Here is a 16,391-nt window from a genome sequence, read left to right as displayed (position 1 = left end):
ACAGTCTTCCACCTGGTCTACTATATGTGCCCAAACCTCTCAGAAGTAGACTCATCACATTGGCTCATGCATCACCCACCACGAGACACCCGGGCAGCCAACGCACCCGTCAGATGCTTAGGAACATGTATTGTTGGGAGAACATGCTCACAGAGATCAACCAGTTCATCGCCTCATGCTCTGTCTGTGCACAAGCCAAAGTATCCAGAACTCCGCCCACTAGTAAACGCTGCCCTCTCCCCATTCCTCAGAGACCCTGGTCCCACATAGCCATAGATTTCATCACCGACCTCCCTCCCTCACAAGATAACGCCACCATTATGGTAACCATCGACTGCTTCTCCAAAACTCTCAAACTCATTCCCTTACCTGGCATCCCCACTGCAGCCCAAACATCAGAACTATAATTCCAGCAGGTTTTTCATTACTATGCTCTTGCTGAAGATATTGTAAGGTGCTCTCAGTTCATTTCTCATTTCTAGAGGAGCTTCATGGAAAAACTAGGGGCTTCAGTAAGCCTTACATCTGGATACCACCCTCAGTCTAACGGACAAGTCAAGAGAGCCAACCAAGAAATCGGCTGTTTCTTGAGGATCTTTTGATGCGCAACCAGGGGGACTGGGCACGCTTCCTTCCATGGGCAGAGTATGCACAAAATTCCCTCAAGCACTCTGCAATCCAACTAAGACCTTTCCAGTGCATACTCAGTTATCAGCTGCCCCTGTTCCCCTGGGATGACACTCCCAGCCAAGTTCAAGCCATCGAAGAGTGGCTCTCATGCAGCCAGGCAGTATGGGAGGAGGTTCACTAATGGATTGAAATGATCAGTGCCAAGTACAAGAAATATGCAGATAAGCACAGAGCAGACACCCCAGCATACAACCCAGGTGACAGTTTGGATAGCCACAAGAAACCTCAGGGAACCCAACTCCTGCAAGAAACTCCAGCCACGATATATTGGGCCTTTTAAAGGGCTGGACCACATCAAAGAAGTTTCAAACAGGCTAGAACTCCCGTCTCACGGCAGGCTGTCACCAACATTCCACATATCCTATCTCAAACCTGCTATCCCAGGACCCCTTGCCGAGAACGCACCCAGCCAGGAGCACCCAGCTCTCGACATTGAACCCCCATCTACCAGGTAAACAAGATCCTCAACTCTAGACATAGAAGAGGGCAGATTGAATACCTGGTAGATTGGGAGGGTTGTGGACCTGAAGAACAGAGATGGGTTCCAGCTAAAGACACCCTAGATCCACTCCTCAAGCAAGAATTCCATGCCCTCCATCCAGACAAACCTGCACCCAGAGGTAGGGGCACCCTAGAAAGAATATAACTCCCATTGGGAGCTCCTTGGGGGGGGGCGGCTCTGTCAGTAAACCTGCTGAAACTGTCCAAACTACAAACATGGACACCATAGACTACACTCCCCAAAACTCACAGCACCCTCTGTTTCCAGACTATTGAACTCAGCTGTCACTCATCATCCTAATTAATCCCCTGCCTATATAAACCTCTCTCACACACTACTCCAGTGCAAAGTATTGTTCTGCTCTCATCAGTTCATATCAAGCCTTGTTGTTTCTGACTCACTCCTCATTATTCTGACTCTTGCGTCTCTTTTTCCCATTTACGCTCTTTGTCTTTCCCCCTTAACGTTGTTTGCCAATCGCTCGACCCTCACTTGTTCTCCGACTCTAATTCTCATCTCACGTTTTGGCTCTGTCACTGTTTGCTCCTCGTTACTCTTGTGCGCATACATCCATAAGTGCCTGCACTGTGACACTGCCTAGCCAATTTTTCTTAGCTACTGGAATCATTGCTAGTCTAAACTAGATTACCCAATCTGCATTTCAAAAGGAAACATGATAAATTAGTTATATATATAAAACCAGTTCAAGTTAGCAAGTTATAAAATTTAACTCAACATTCTTTTTCCAATTAGACCGAGTTCATACCAAGGCAATAAGACACATCTCATTTCATACAAGTCTTAAAAAAGTTGCTTTTTCCAGCATATTGAAACATTTTCTTGAGGTAGGGCTAGAGGCACTCATCAAGATCGACATGGCTTGTGGCTTGTTCATCTTTAGATGCACATGAACAGCTATAGTGTTAACTACACTGTGTAGCATGAGAAAGTTACCATAGATGATGAATTGGCAGAATTCTTATTAGTCTTTTTCTGCATTAATAAACTTGATTGGATGCGAAAGGCCCGGTCCCACAATACCGATAACTTTAACTATAAATACAACGATAACTATAAATAAATCGGTCCCCTGCAGTTTATATGGTTGGTGGTCACAGCAGACCGATAATGATACCTATAGCCTAGGCCTGGGTTTATCGGTGAGATTGCTTCTGGAGCGAATTTTATTTTCCTTCTTCCAGGCCTGGACCTGATCCGATAAAACATCTGACCAGTCAGGTAATTGTTTACATGTGACATTGTCTGAGCACATGCTAGTTTTCTCAGGCATTTTTGTACATCCTTATTGCATCATAGTCATGGAATATGGATTCACTGAAAATAAAAAAAATATAATACAAAATATGGATCTTTTATTCATTGATGTGATTTTCCATGAAATATCAATAGTAAATTAATAAAGTAAACATATAAATGCAGGGAAGATTTAATTATGAACTTCAGCAGTCCAAACATTTAATTGTTTTAGACTTCTTAATTTTTTTTTATCCATGATGCATCATCTGTATGAAATCTGTAACCAACCTGTAATATACTGAAATGTCCATGACCAATCTGTAAATTATTAGCATCTGTGATGCATCTGTATTAGAATCTGTAACCACTGCATATTTTGTATCCTTTTTTAATTATATTTCTGTAGTCTATGACCTATCTGTATTTTGTCAACCACTGGAGTATGCGCATGGGTTGTTTTGAAGTCCAAGCTGTACAGTATGACCCAGAATAATGGGCTACTACTTGAAAAAAAACTTCCATTACTATTCCTAACTTGCATGCATTTATTTACCTGAGTAGTAGGACCAACCGATATTATAGTTGGGATTATAGTGGAGCTCCATACTTAAGAAAATGTGGTAACCCATCGAGTTGATTTTTCATGAACACACAGGGATCCCAGCTGTGTATGTCCGTCCGTCCGTGCCCCTCGTGATTCTGATTGGCTGTTTGATTTTGGCGGGAACTAGAAGCACGAGAGCACCTACATAATTTATTTTTGTCTACAGATAATTTCATATTTATTGGGTTTTTCCACAGAACAACTCAAACAGCGCAACAAAATAATAATAATTTGTACAAACTTTAATACAAACTTTAAAAAGATGTCAGAACAAGTTAACCAAGGAGAGAAAGATGAAGTCAAAACCAGGAAAAGAGAGAGAGTTTTGACAGAGGAAGAAAAGAAGACGTGAAAGAGCGAGAGTAAGGGGAAGAAATCTTTCACAAGAAAAGTGACAAGCTGAAAGAGAAAGAAAATGTGTCAAAAATGAATTAATAGAAATGAGTTGTAGGAATTTAATTCTAAATAGTGATGTTGATTTTGAAATCACTGCGAAATCCTTCGGGATCTGACAAGTTGACCTGAATCCAGTCAGTGTTTTCATTAATCGTGTACGGTATCTTTTGTTTTCAAAACATTTTGTTATAAATCCCTAAAGCACACTGTAGTTTATAGTAATAAAAAGAATAATATACATGTGAGTTTGGAGAAATTTATCTTCTCGTAATAAAATTGAAACACATCAAAGTACATCATTTGTTGCATGTTTGTTTTCATTTGAATGGAAGCTCCGCTGTTAGGTAGTACCTAATTTTATATTAGTTGTGGTGTGACTGCTCCAGACTGAAACTAAATTCAGGCATAGATATAGTCATAGTTGTTATAGTAATTGATGTTGTGGAACCAAGGCCTAAACTAAAATGACTGGAGGCTAAACAGAACTTGTTTGATTGATATATAGTGTGCAGTCATTGAACTATCCGGGTCTCTATATGTTGTTTTATCTTGTTCTGCATTATTCTGTCTGGGTTGTATTGTGTGTACCGATTCAATTAGTTGAATCAAATAAACTGTCTGCCTTATAAAGGGCATTTTCAAGGAATGATCCATGGGAAAAATCTAATTTATGCAAAATTTCAGCAGAGTTGAAAACTTTAGTGGCAGCTATTTTGTAAACAATCACTTTGTCATCAATCACGTTATTTCTACTTGGAAAATATTTGAATCTGCATGTATGCAAGCTGATTTTGCTCTTTCATAAATGAAAGCCACACTTTCCTGTCTGAAGCAAATGTGAGGTGGTTTTAACTTACAGTTTATATCATGCAAATTGGTAATCATAGGCCTTTATTACTTTTTAGGTGTATTAGCCTTTTTGCTCCAGTACGCTCCACATGTAGGGTTAAATTTCTTAAATTTGATTTTCCCTTTAACCATTCCTTTGACTTCTGCACAATGTACACCTGCTAAGTAAATACAAGTGTAGAGCCAGATCTACTCACTCATTTGCTTTACTGCAATCCATGATGACATGTGGAGCAAACATATGATAGATGTAAATCAAATAAACAGGTAATCAAATACCATTCCCCTCTCTCTCTCACACACACACACACACACACACACACACACACACACAGATTTAAATAGTAATGTAAATTGTAAACCATACCTCTGGCTGTTTTCCTCCTGTTGCTAAGAAATATGAGAGAGAGAGAGAGAGAGAGAGAGAGAGAGAGATGCAAGATGGCTACACCTGGTTAATTTCAGAGTAACTGACAGACTAATTCAGAGTTATTGTAATGATCTTGTGTATGTATGTAGAGAGAGACAGAATGGTTACTCAATTCGAAATGAGAAGCAAATGTGTATTTAATTGCAAGTTATATCAAGCACATGAGACTTCAGTCTCGTCATGTACCTTGGTATCACTCTCTGCTCTGTCTGTTTTAGGTGTTGCTACAGGGTGGGGGAGGGCAGTACTCAAACCATGAGAGATCCAGGTCAATACACCACTCTGAGTACTGCAGAGAGAGAGGGGGAGAGATAGAGAGTTGGTGAGGTAGGGTGGATTGGATGTGGGCAGAAAGAAAACACACACACACACACACCTGTTTTCAGCCGAGACTTCACCCTCTTTTGGCTTCGCAGGACTGACTTCTATTCAACAACATGGAAAAAAAGTGCTGTCAATGAACACATCAGCTTTGTTAAAAAGTAGAAATGCAAATCATTACAAACATTATTAAAGCATCCCATTTTAATTAAATTAAGTAATATGATAAGAGTAAACAATTTTTTTAAAACTCTGAGATGTCAATTCAGCCCCACCATCACAGGGGATAACCTGTTAAGCTGTCTGTCCCATTTACATTTCAATTTCAATACATTTCATGGGTTATGTGTGTGGTGTGCGTATTTCCTTGGTTTAAATTGTTTGCCCCAGGCCCTGGTAATACATGGGCCTGTGTGTACCTGTACAGTTAATATGTTGCACTGTCACCAATGCCAATGGTGTAGTTTTGAATAATGTCTATGGTGCCTATTGCATTTCTCTAAGCTTATTCTTATTACTGCTATAAATTATCTGCTATAAATTATTTATTGTGCAATATATTGAATATATCTAGCATAGTTAGTATATTCTATAGAAAATAAATAAGTATTTACTCGTAAATTTGGTATTTTTGGTTACCAGATTATGTGCAATAATCATATACGGCAGTTATAATGATATAAGCCAGTGGAACAAAATTTCATTTAAATGTGCATTCTGAATGTACAGGTGAATGACTGACTGACAATAAAGTTATCTTTCCATCTATCTATGTCACCCCTTGACAGATGTCATTGTAATACGATAATCAATGATATTCACTTCACCTGTCATTGCTCATAATGTTATGGCTGATCAGTGTATATAGTATGTTCATTTAAACTCCCTCAATGCCATATAATGATTAATATACAATATAATATACTGATTAATGGTCAGCTGCCATGTATGTAATCACCCACCTTTTTTCACCTCTTGCTCTTTAACTGATTCTTTTTGTTCCTGAAAGAGTGAAAAGCAACTTAAGGTAAGCCATATGGCTCAGTTCTGTTCAACACCCTGAGGCACAATTATCCTGCTTTTCATAGGTTAAAGATTTAGCATTTTACATTGTTCAATAATTCTACAACCCCGATTCCAAAAAAGTACAAATTGTAAATAAAAATGGAATGCAATGATGTGGAAGTTTCAAAATTCCATATTTTATTCAGAATAGAACATACATGACATATCAAATGTTTAAACTGAGAAAATGTATCATTTAAAGAGAAAAATTAGGTGATTTTAAATTTCATGACAACAATGCATCTCAAAAAAGTTGGAACAAGGCCATGTTTACCACTGTGAGACATCCCCTTTTCTCTTTACAACAGTCTGTAAACGTCTGGGGACTGAGGAGACAAGTTGCTCAAGTTTAGGGATAGGAATGTTAACCCATTCTTGTCTAATGTGGGATTCTAGTTGCTCAACTGTCTTAGGTCTTTTTTGTCGTATCTTCCATTTTATGATGCGCCAAATGTTTTCTATGGGTGAAAAATCTGGACTGCAGGCTGGCCAGGTCAGTACCCGGACCCTTCTTCTACGCAGCCATGATGCTGTAATTGATGCAGTATGTGGTTTGGCATTGTCATGTTGGAAAATGCAAAATCTTCCCTGAAAGAGACATCGTCTGGATGGGAGCATATGTTGCTCTAGAACCTGGATATACCTTTCAGCATTGATGTTGTCTTTCCAGATGTGTAAGCTGCCCATGCCACACGCACTAATGTGACCCCATACCATCAGAGATGCAGGCTTCTGAACTGAGCGCTGATAACAACTTGGGTCGTCCTTCTCTTCTTTAGTCCGAATGACACAGCGTCCCTGAGTTCCATAAAGAACTTCAAATTTTGATTCGTCTGACCACAGAACAGTTTCCCACTTTGCCACAGTCCATTTTAAATGAGCCTTGGCCCAGAGAAGACGTCTGTGCTTCTGGATCATGTTTAGATACGGCTTCTTCTTTGAACTATAGAGTTTTAGCTGGCAACGGCGGATGGCACGGTGAATTGTGTTCACAGATAATGTTCTCTGGAAATATTCCTGAGCCCATTTTGTGATTTCCAATACAGAAGCATGCCTGTATGTGATGCAGTGCCGTCTAAGGGCCCGAAGATCACGGGCACCCAGTAAGGTTTTCCGGCCTTGACCCTTATGCACAGAGATTCTTCCAGATTCTCTGAATCTTTTGATGATATTATGCACTGTAGATGATATGTTCAAACTCTTTGCAATTTTACACTGTCGACCTCCTTTCTGATATTGCTCCACTATTTGTCGGCGCAGAATTAGGGGGATTGGTGATCCTCTTCCCATCTTTACTTCTGAGAGCCGCTGCCACTCCAAGATGCTCTTTTTATACCCAGTCATGTTAATGACCTATTGCCAATTGACTTAATGAGTTGCAATTTGGTCCTCCAGCTGTTCCTTTTTTCTACCTTTAACTTTTCCAGCCTCTTATTGCCCCTGTCCCAACTTTTTTGAGATGTGTTGCTGTCATGAAATTCCAAACGAGCCAATATTTGGCATGAAATTTCAAAATGTCTCACTTTCGACATTTGATATGTTGTATGTTCTATTGTGAATACAATATCAGTTTTTGAGATTTGTAAATTATTGCATTCCGTTTTTATTTACAATTTGTACTTTGTCCCAACTTTTTTGGAATCGGGGTTGTACGATGTGTAAAGATATTTGGGTTTTCAAGTGCTCAGAGCCATTAGTAAAACAGTTTCGATGTGATTGGTGTAATTACCAGATCACAATTGCTTTCATTTGATCAGCTGACAAAAGTAAATGTCATGCTCTGCCCGGACATCCACTCTGGAAATTACTTATCTCCCAGGTCAGCGCTAATCCAGATCTGGGACGGAAATTCTATCTTGCCTGCATTTCACTTCCTGGTTTTCCTGCTGTGCATATAAACAGCATTCTCAGACAGGAACTTTGCCAGAACATCTTGTCAGTTTTTTCTCGCCTTTTCTGTGTCCTTTATGCTTTCATGGTTTTTTTGCCCTCTAGCTTGCTTGTTTCTTGTCATGGTTTTTGTTCTAACTTTTTGTATTTTTCATGTTTTTTTGTGCTAGTGGTTTTTGTCCTGCCTACCTCATTTTTTGTCTCATTTTTTTTTGTCTGGACTATTTTTTCATGTCTTTTGCACTAGCGTTTTTGTCATTGCCCACCTCGTTTTTTTTTTTTTTGTCGAGTTTTTTGTCCCTTTTTTTTTCCTGGACTATTTTGCTATTTGTTTTTTTCTATACTGTTTGTTTACCTTTCTCGCCATGCCCTTTCTCTGGATTAAATCTCATTATTTATTGGATTACTGCCTGTGTGTTCGGCTTTTGGATCCTAATCTCCCCACACTTCCATCACCCCTAACAGTATGTTCTAGCCGACATGGATCCAGCAGAACTGACCCATTTGAGAGCAGCAAGGAGCTCTCCTCAGGACCCACCAACAGGAGCTCCAACAAATCACCCAGAACCTCTCCACACTGTCCAATTCACTCAACCTTCTAGCCACGCAACTCCAGCACTTCCAAGGCGTGCCTACCCTTGCCCAGCTGCCTCCTTCTTCACCTCCTGCCACCGCTGCTCTCCACGAACCGAGACTCACTTCACCTCAGCCCTACAGTGGAGAACCAGGTACCGTACCTGCAGATCCTTTCTATCTCAATGTTCACTGATCTTGGAGCTCCAACCTCTGGCCTTCCCCACAGAACGCTCCCAGGTAGCCTATACCATCATGCTTCTCACTGGCAAGGCCAGGGAATGGGAAACAGCGGTCTGGGATGCCGATGCATCCTTTTGTTCTACCTTCAAAGAATTCTCCAAGGAAATGAGGCAAACATTCGACTGGTCTCTGTCTGGCTGGGAGGTGGCTAGGGAGCTCATGGAGCTGCGGCAGGGGTCCTGATCTACCTCGGATTATACCATTGAGTGCCAGACATTGGCAGTGTCATACGGTTGGAACGAGAGTGCCCAGATCGACACGTTCCTACATGGCCTGTCTGACACCATTAAGGATGAACTAGTCTCTCGGGAACTGCCGTCGGACCTCTCCAGCCTCATGGACCTTGCCAATCACAACCACGCTCGGATTCAACAATGAAGGAGAGAGAAGAGCCGCCCCAGCTTCACCACCTCTCCACCTTCCGCCTCGTCCGTCGAACCCATGCAGGTAGATCAGGTACGGGTGTCAGCGGAGGAATGACTGCGCCGGTGGAGCACGGGGGCCTGCTTCTACTGTAGTCAGCAAGGACACATCTGTCAAGCCTGCCCATTAAAAGGACGAGCCCACCAATGAATCGAGAGGCCCTGGTGGGCAATGCTCGGAACCAGTCCCCTGCTGACCAGTTGCTTCATGTTATCACCCACAACAACCGGCATCACCAACTTCAGGCACTCGTCAACTTGGGGGTGGACAGGAACCTGATCTTGCTTCACTACTGCCAAGGATCTCAGAATCCTGTTACTCGCCCTCGAGGTCCCTCTCACCGTCCTGACACTCAATGCCACTGGCTTGACCACCATCACTCACCTTACCGCCCTGCTCACCTTAAGCATTTCAGGCAATCATTCCGAAACTATTCAATTTCACATCATGAACAACTCCCATGTACCCATCATCCTAGGATTACCCTGGTTAATGCAGCACAACCCCCACCTAAACTGGACTAATAACACTATCCTAGGCTAGAGTCCTTCCTGCCTGGCCTCCTGCCTGAACTCTGCTCTGCCTCCCGCCAAACCACCACAGCCCTCAGCCAGCGAGTTTCCCGACCTCTCTCACATGCCCCCAGAATATCTGGACCTTAAGGTAGTTTTCAGCAAGACCCAAGCAGTGTCCCTCCCTCCTCACAGACCCTATGACTGTGGTATCGACCTCCTGCCCGGGACAGCACCACCCAAGGGACGTCTCTACTCTTTCTCCTGCTGAAAGACAAGCCATGGAAAAATATATCACCGAGTCACTGGCAGCTGGGATCATCCACCCTTCCTCCTCCCCAGCAGGGGCGGGGTTCTTCCTCGTCAAAAAGAAGGACAAGTCACTCCACCCTTGCATTGACTATTGGGGTCTCAACACTATCGCTATCAAAAATCATTATCCACTACCGCTCATGACCACGGCCTTTGAACTACTCCAGGGAGCCAAAGTGTTTACTAAACTGGACTTATGCAACGCCTACCATCTCGTTAGGATCAGGGAAAGGGACGAGTGGAAGACAGCCTTTAACACCACTGCAGGCCACTACGAGTACCTCGTGGTCCCTTTCGGCCTGACCAACACACCCGCAGTCTTCCAGGCAGTAGTTAATGATGTCTTGAGGGATGTCCTTAACACCTTTGTCTTCTTGTACCTGGAGGACATCCTGATTTTCTCTTGCTCCCTGGAGGAACATCGGGGTCACGTCCGGCAGGTCCTCCAACGCCTGCTAGAAAACAAGCTGTTTGTCAAGGCAGAGAAAAGCGAGTTCCACCAATGCTCTGCCTCGTTCCTGGGGTTCATCATCTCTCCAGCGAAGATTCAGATGGACCCCCTCAAACTGGAGGCAGTCACTGGCTGGCCCACCCCATCTTCGAGACGAGAGCTCCAGCGCTTCCTTGGGTTCACCAACTTCTACAGGCTTTTCACCCGTGACTTCAGCACGGTAGCCGGACCTCTCTCAGCCCTGACCTTGACCAAGACCCAGTTCAAGTGGGGGGAGGAAGCAGAGAAAGCCTTTTCCATGCTCAAGCGCAGGTTTACCACAACACCCATTCTCACCATACCCAATCCAATCAAGCAGTTTATCATCGAGGTTGACGCTTCCGAGTCAGGGGTTGTAGCCATTCTCTCCCAGAGGGCCAGCGACAACAAGGTCCACCCATGCTCCTTCTCCTGCCAGCTGTCCCCAGCCGAACATCACTACGAAATCGGTGACAGAGAGCTACTGGCTGTGAAACTAGCCTTGGAGGAGTGGAGGCACTGGCTCGAGGGGTCTGATCTCCCCTTCCTAGATTGGACAGACCATAAAAAACTTGGAGTACTTCAAGTCCGCCAAATGCCTCAATTCTCGACAAGCCCGATGGTCTCTCTTCTTCTCTCAGTTCAAATTCGCACTCTCCTACCACCCAGGCTCCAAGAATGGCAAACCCGACAGCCTGTCCAGGATGTTCTCTTCCTGCCAGAAGGAGTCCAAAACACCCAAAATCATCCTTCCTCCACACTGCCTGGTGGGGTCCGCCATACTTCAGGTTGAGACACTAGTGCAGAAGGCCCTGGAGCAGGACCCCAGAGAAGGTAACTCCAACGACATTCCACATAATCATCTGTTTGTTCCCTGTCCTGTGCGAACCCAGGTGCTGCAATGGGGTCATAGCCCCAAGCTGGCCTGTCATCCAGGAGCTGCCCGAACCCTGGCACTCATCCAGCAGTGCTTCTGGTGGCCATCCATCAAGGAAGACGTCCAGGAGTTTGTGGCAGCCTGCGACACATGCTCCCGGAACAAAACAGCCAATCGACCCACTGCTGGCTTGCTAAGACCCCTCCCGACTCTGCATCGACCTTGGTCTCACATCACCCTGGACTTCGTCACAGGACTCCCCAACTCAGGTGGCAACACATGCATCCTCACTGTTATTGACTGTTTCTCCAAGACCGTTCATTTCATCCCTCTGCCCAAGCTTCCCTCAGCCAAAGAAACCACTGAACTACTCATCCAGCACATTTTCTGTCTACATGGACTGCCTACTGACATTGTTTCTGACCAGGGTCCTCAGTTCACCGCGCAATTCTGGAGGGTCTTCTGCAAACTCATCGGGGCCACCTGTAGTCTCTTCTCAGGCTACCAAACCAACAGCCAGGCAGAACGGGCGAACCAAGCTTTGGAGGTAGCATTCAGGTGCATGGCATCCAGGGATGCCAGTTCTTGGAGTAAGTACCTACCCTTGGATCGAATATGCTCATAACACTCTCCCTTCCTCTGCCACAGGTCTCTCTCCATTCCAGTGCTCCCTAGGTTACCAACCACCACTGTTCCCCAGCCAAGAGGAGGAGCTCACCATACCCTCAGCTCAGCTCTTTATACGTCGCTGCAGGAGGACATGGGCATTGGCCCGGAGAAGACTCATTCACTCTGCCCTTGCATCCAAGAGGCAGGCCAACAAATGCCGCTCCAAGGCACCCACCTACCGGGTAGGACAACGAGTCATGCTCTCCATGTGCCACCTGCCACTTAGAACCGTCTCCCGCAAGCTAGCATCCAGGTTCCTTAGACCCTTTCTCATCAAGAAGGTAATCAACCCATATTCCGTTAGACTGGCATTACTATGCGACGTGTTCACCCCACCTTTCATGTATCACAGCTCAAACCCCTGGTCTCCAGTCCTTTGCTCCCACCCTCCAAACCCTCTCCTCCTCCCAGGCTCATTGATGGCGGTGAGGCCTACACGGTCAAGAAACTGCTGAAGGTGCGGTGGCGAGGCAGAGGACTCCAGTAGCTGGTGGACTGGGAGGGTTACGGTCCTGAGGAGAGAAGTTGGGTCCCCGCCAGGTTCATATTGGACCCAACACTCATCACAGATTTCCACCGGCAACACCCTGATGCTCTTCGTAAAGCGCCTGGAGGCGCTCATTGAAGGGGGTTAATGTTATGCTCCGCCCTGGACTTCCACTCCAGAGATTACTTATCTTCCAGGTCAGCGCTAATCCGGATCCAGGACAGGAATTCCATCTTGCCTGCGTTTCACTTCCTGGTTTTCCTGCTGTGTATATAAACACTGTTCTCAGACAGGGACTTTGCCAGAACGTCTTGTCAGTTTTTTCTCACCGTTTCTGTGCCCTTTATGCTTTCATGGTTTTTTGCCCTCTAGCTTGCTTGCTTGTTATCACGGTTTTTGTTCTAAAGTTTTGTCTTTTTCATGTTTTTTTGTGCTAGTGTTTTTTGTCCTGCCTGGCTCGTTTTTTTTTGTCTGTTCTTTTTGTCATTGCCCACCTGTTTTTTTTTTGTAAGTTTGTCTTTTTTTCCTGGACTATTTTGCTATTTGTTTTTTCTATACTGTTTGTTTACCTTTTTTTTGCCACGCCCTTTCCCTGGATTAAATCTCATTATTTATTGGATTACTGTCTGTGTGTTCTGCTTCTGGATCCTAATCTCCCCACACCTCCATCACCCCTAACAGTAAAACTTTTTTTCTTTACTGTTTTCTTGTTTATTTTCTCAGTCATGAAAATTTCAGAGACATTTTTCTGGACAATACATCACCAAAGAGTGCAAAATGTACCTAGAATTCAGTCATAAAAATCAATATATTTATTGCTGTATAATGTGCAATAATGTCGCAGAAATTTTATGTGCTCATACACTCACTCCCATTTCAGCTCATGTATGCAGAAGAGGGTAGATAGCACTTTCCTGCAAGTGTGTTACATTGCACTGTGCATGAGCAGCAAAAAAAAAAAGGCTCGCTGAGGAAGCACGTGATAGCCGATATCATCCCTAGCTGGCAGCTAACATACGGTATGATAGGGGAGAACTGGCTGCTGGGTGGAAAATGATAGGTGACCAAATTGGGGATAATATTGGGAACAAAATCCCCCATCCAAGAAAAAAAAAAAGAACTTGGACCCTAAACTAAGTGGACTGTTCCACTTACTGATATTTGGACTGTACTGCCTTTGCATTCCTCGTCTAGCTTTGCAGGCTTCTCTGGGGGTTGAGGAACAACTTTCACCACCCAACTAAACATTCTGCAGATCAAAACACATGTCTATAAAGAATAAGCGCGCACACACACACACACACACACACACACACACAGAGATACACTTTGCTTCTAGGCAGAAGTATACAGAAAGATCATAAAACAGCAATTAGCTAAATCATAAAGAATCTCAAAAGCCTAAGGAGTGACATTTAGGCAACTGCATTGTTTTATTCCTAGATACACGTGCAGTTAATATTCTTCACAAATAATATTCATCACAGATAACTCCTCCTCCTCTCTGCTTCTACCCAGCCTGCTCAAAACTGCTGTTTATCCTGGTTCACTGTTGGTGGAATGACCTTCCCATGGAGATCAGAACTACTGACTCCCTGACCAACTTCAAGCGCAGACTAAAGACCCACCTCTTCAGGTTGCCCCTCTCCCCTGTTTACTGTGTAACTGTGCATCAGTCTTGACCAACCCAGGCTGTGCACTGTCTATCCTGGGGTTAGCCATTGGAGTTTTATTTTTCTCTATTTAATTGTACTTTTTCAGCTCTCTTGTATGGTTGGCTTGCTTCCCTTGGCTGTTTGCTGAGTATCGGTACTTCAATAGAATTACACTTACCGTTATTCTGTCACTTGTACATTTGGTACTAGAACATTCTTGTCTAGAAGGTCAGCACTTCTTGTACCTGACTTTTGCACTGGTTGTACATTGCTCTGGGTAAGAGCATCTGCTAAATGCCTGTAATATTATTAATTTACTCACTTTCCTTGCCTTTCAACACAGGATGGGATCGTTATTGAAGAAGTTAAGTTGATGTTAACACTGTTGCAAAGCAACTGGGACATGTGGCCACCAAGTTTAAACTAAGATAAAGACTGAGGCTAATGATTTACAGTGGTGCTTGAAAGTTTGTGAACCCTTTAGAATTTTCGATATTTCTGCATAAATATGACCTCAAACATCATCAGATTTTCCCACAAGTCCTAAAAGTAGATAAAGAGAACCCAGTTAAACAAACGAGACAAAAATATATGTGGTCACTTATTTATTGAGGAAAATGATCCAATATTACATATCTGTGAGTGGCCAAAGTATGTGAACCTCTAGGATTAGCAGTAAATTTGAAGGTGAAATTAGAGTCAGGTGTTTTCAATCAATGGGATGACAATCAGGTGTGAGTGGGCACCCTATTTTATTTAAAGAACAGGGATCTATCAAAGTCTGATCTTCACAACACATGTTTGTGGAAGTGTGTCATGGCACAAACAAAGGAGATTTCTGAGGATCTCAGAAAAAGCGTTGTTGATGTTCATCAGGCTGGAAAAAGTTACAAAACCATCTCTAAAGAGTTTAGACTCCACCAATCCACAGTCAGACGGATTGTGTACAAATGGAGGAAATTCAAGACCACTGTTACCCTCCCCAGGAGTGGTCGATCAACAAGGATCACTCCAAGAGCAAGACGTGTAATAGTCGGCGAGGTCACAAAGGACCCCAGTGTAACTTGTAAGCAACTGAAGGCCTCTCTCACATTGGCTAATGTTAATGTTCATGAGTCCACCATCAGGAGAACACTGAACAACTATGGTGTGCATGGCAGGGCTGCAAAGAGAAAGCCACTGCTCTCCAAAAAGAACATTGCTGCTCATCTGTAGTTTGATAAAGATCATGTGGACAAGCCAGAAGGCTATTGGAAAAAATGTTTTGTGGACAGATGAGACCAAAATAGAACTTTTTGCTTTAAATGGGAAGTGTTATATTTGGAGAAAGGAAAACACTGCATTCCAGCATAAGAACCTTATCCCATCTGTGAAGCACGGTGGTGGTAGTATCATGGTTAGGGCCTGTTTTGCTGCATCTGGGCCAGGATGGCTTGCCATCATTGATGGAACAATGAATTCTGAATTATACCAGCGAATTCTAAAGGAAAATGTCAGGACATCTGTCCATGAACTGAATCTCAAGAGAAGGTGGGTCATGCAGTAAGACAATGACCCTAAGCACACAAGTCATTCTACCAAAGAATGGTTAAAGAAGAATAAAGTTAATGTTTTGGAATGGCCAAGTCAAAGTCCTGACCTTAATCCAATTGAAATGTTGTGGAAGGACCTGAAGCAAGCAGTTCACGCGAGGAAACCCAACAACATCCCAGATTTGAAGTTGTTCTGTATGGAAGAATGGGCTAAAATTCCTCCAAGCCGGTGTGCAGGACTGATTATCAGTTACCAGAAACATTTAGTTGCAGTTATTGCTGCACAAGGGGGTCACACCAGATACTGAAAGCAAAGGTTCACATACTTTTGCCACTCACAGATATGTAATATTGGATCATTTTCCTCAATAAATAAATGACAAGTATCATATTTTTGTCTCATTTGTTTAACTGGTTTCTCTTTATCTACTCTTAGGACTTGTGTGAAAACTGATGATGTTTTAGGTCTCATTTATGCAGAAATATAGAAAATTCTAAAGGGTTCACAAACTTTCAAGCACCACTGTAACTGCTTAGTTAACCACAAGACCAGAAACATTAGTGAATGCTACAGTATTTCTTGCCAGTTGTTTTTATTTTTTCTTTTCTTTCTTTTTTTCCTTTTACCATTTGCA

The 16,391-nt window shown here is 43.3% G+C and overlaps 1 protein-coding gene across 1 annotated transcript in view; it reads right to left on the bottom strand.

Annotated features, from left to right (window-relative positions):
- cngb1a (cyclic nucleotide gated channel subunit beta 1a) overlaps window positions 1–13,817 on the bottom strand; it is a 200,550-nt gene extending 186,733 nt beyond the window's left edge. Inside the window, exons 1-3 of the mRNA XM_060924320.1 lie at window positions 13,742–13,817; window positions 5,105–5,153; window positions 4,915–5,017 (exon numbers count right to left, since the gene is read on the bottom strand). Coding sequence (XP_060780303.1) covers window positions 4,915–5,017; window positions 5,105–5,153; window positions 13,742–13,817 — 228 coding nt within the window. The remainder of the gene's footprint in view (window positions 1–4,914; window positions 5,018–5,104; window positions 5,154–13,741) is intronic.
- Window positions 13,818–16,391: the final 2,574 nt, after the last annotated feature.

Source organism: Neoarius graeffei, chromosome 6, assembly GCF_027579695.1.
Source record: "Neoarius graeffei isolate fNeoGra1 chromosome 6, fNeoGra1.pri, whole genome shotgun sequence".
Lineage (NCBI taxonomy): Eukaryota > Metazoa > Chordata > Actinopteri > Siluriformes > Ariidae > Neoarius > Neoarius graeffei.
The sequence above is the reverse complement of the archived record's forward strand: the minus strand, read 5'-3'. Positions and strand labels throughout refer to the sequence as shown.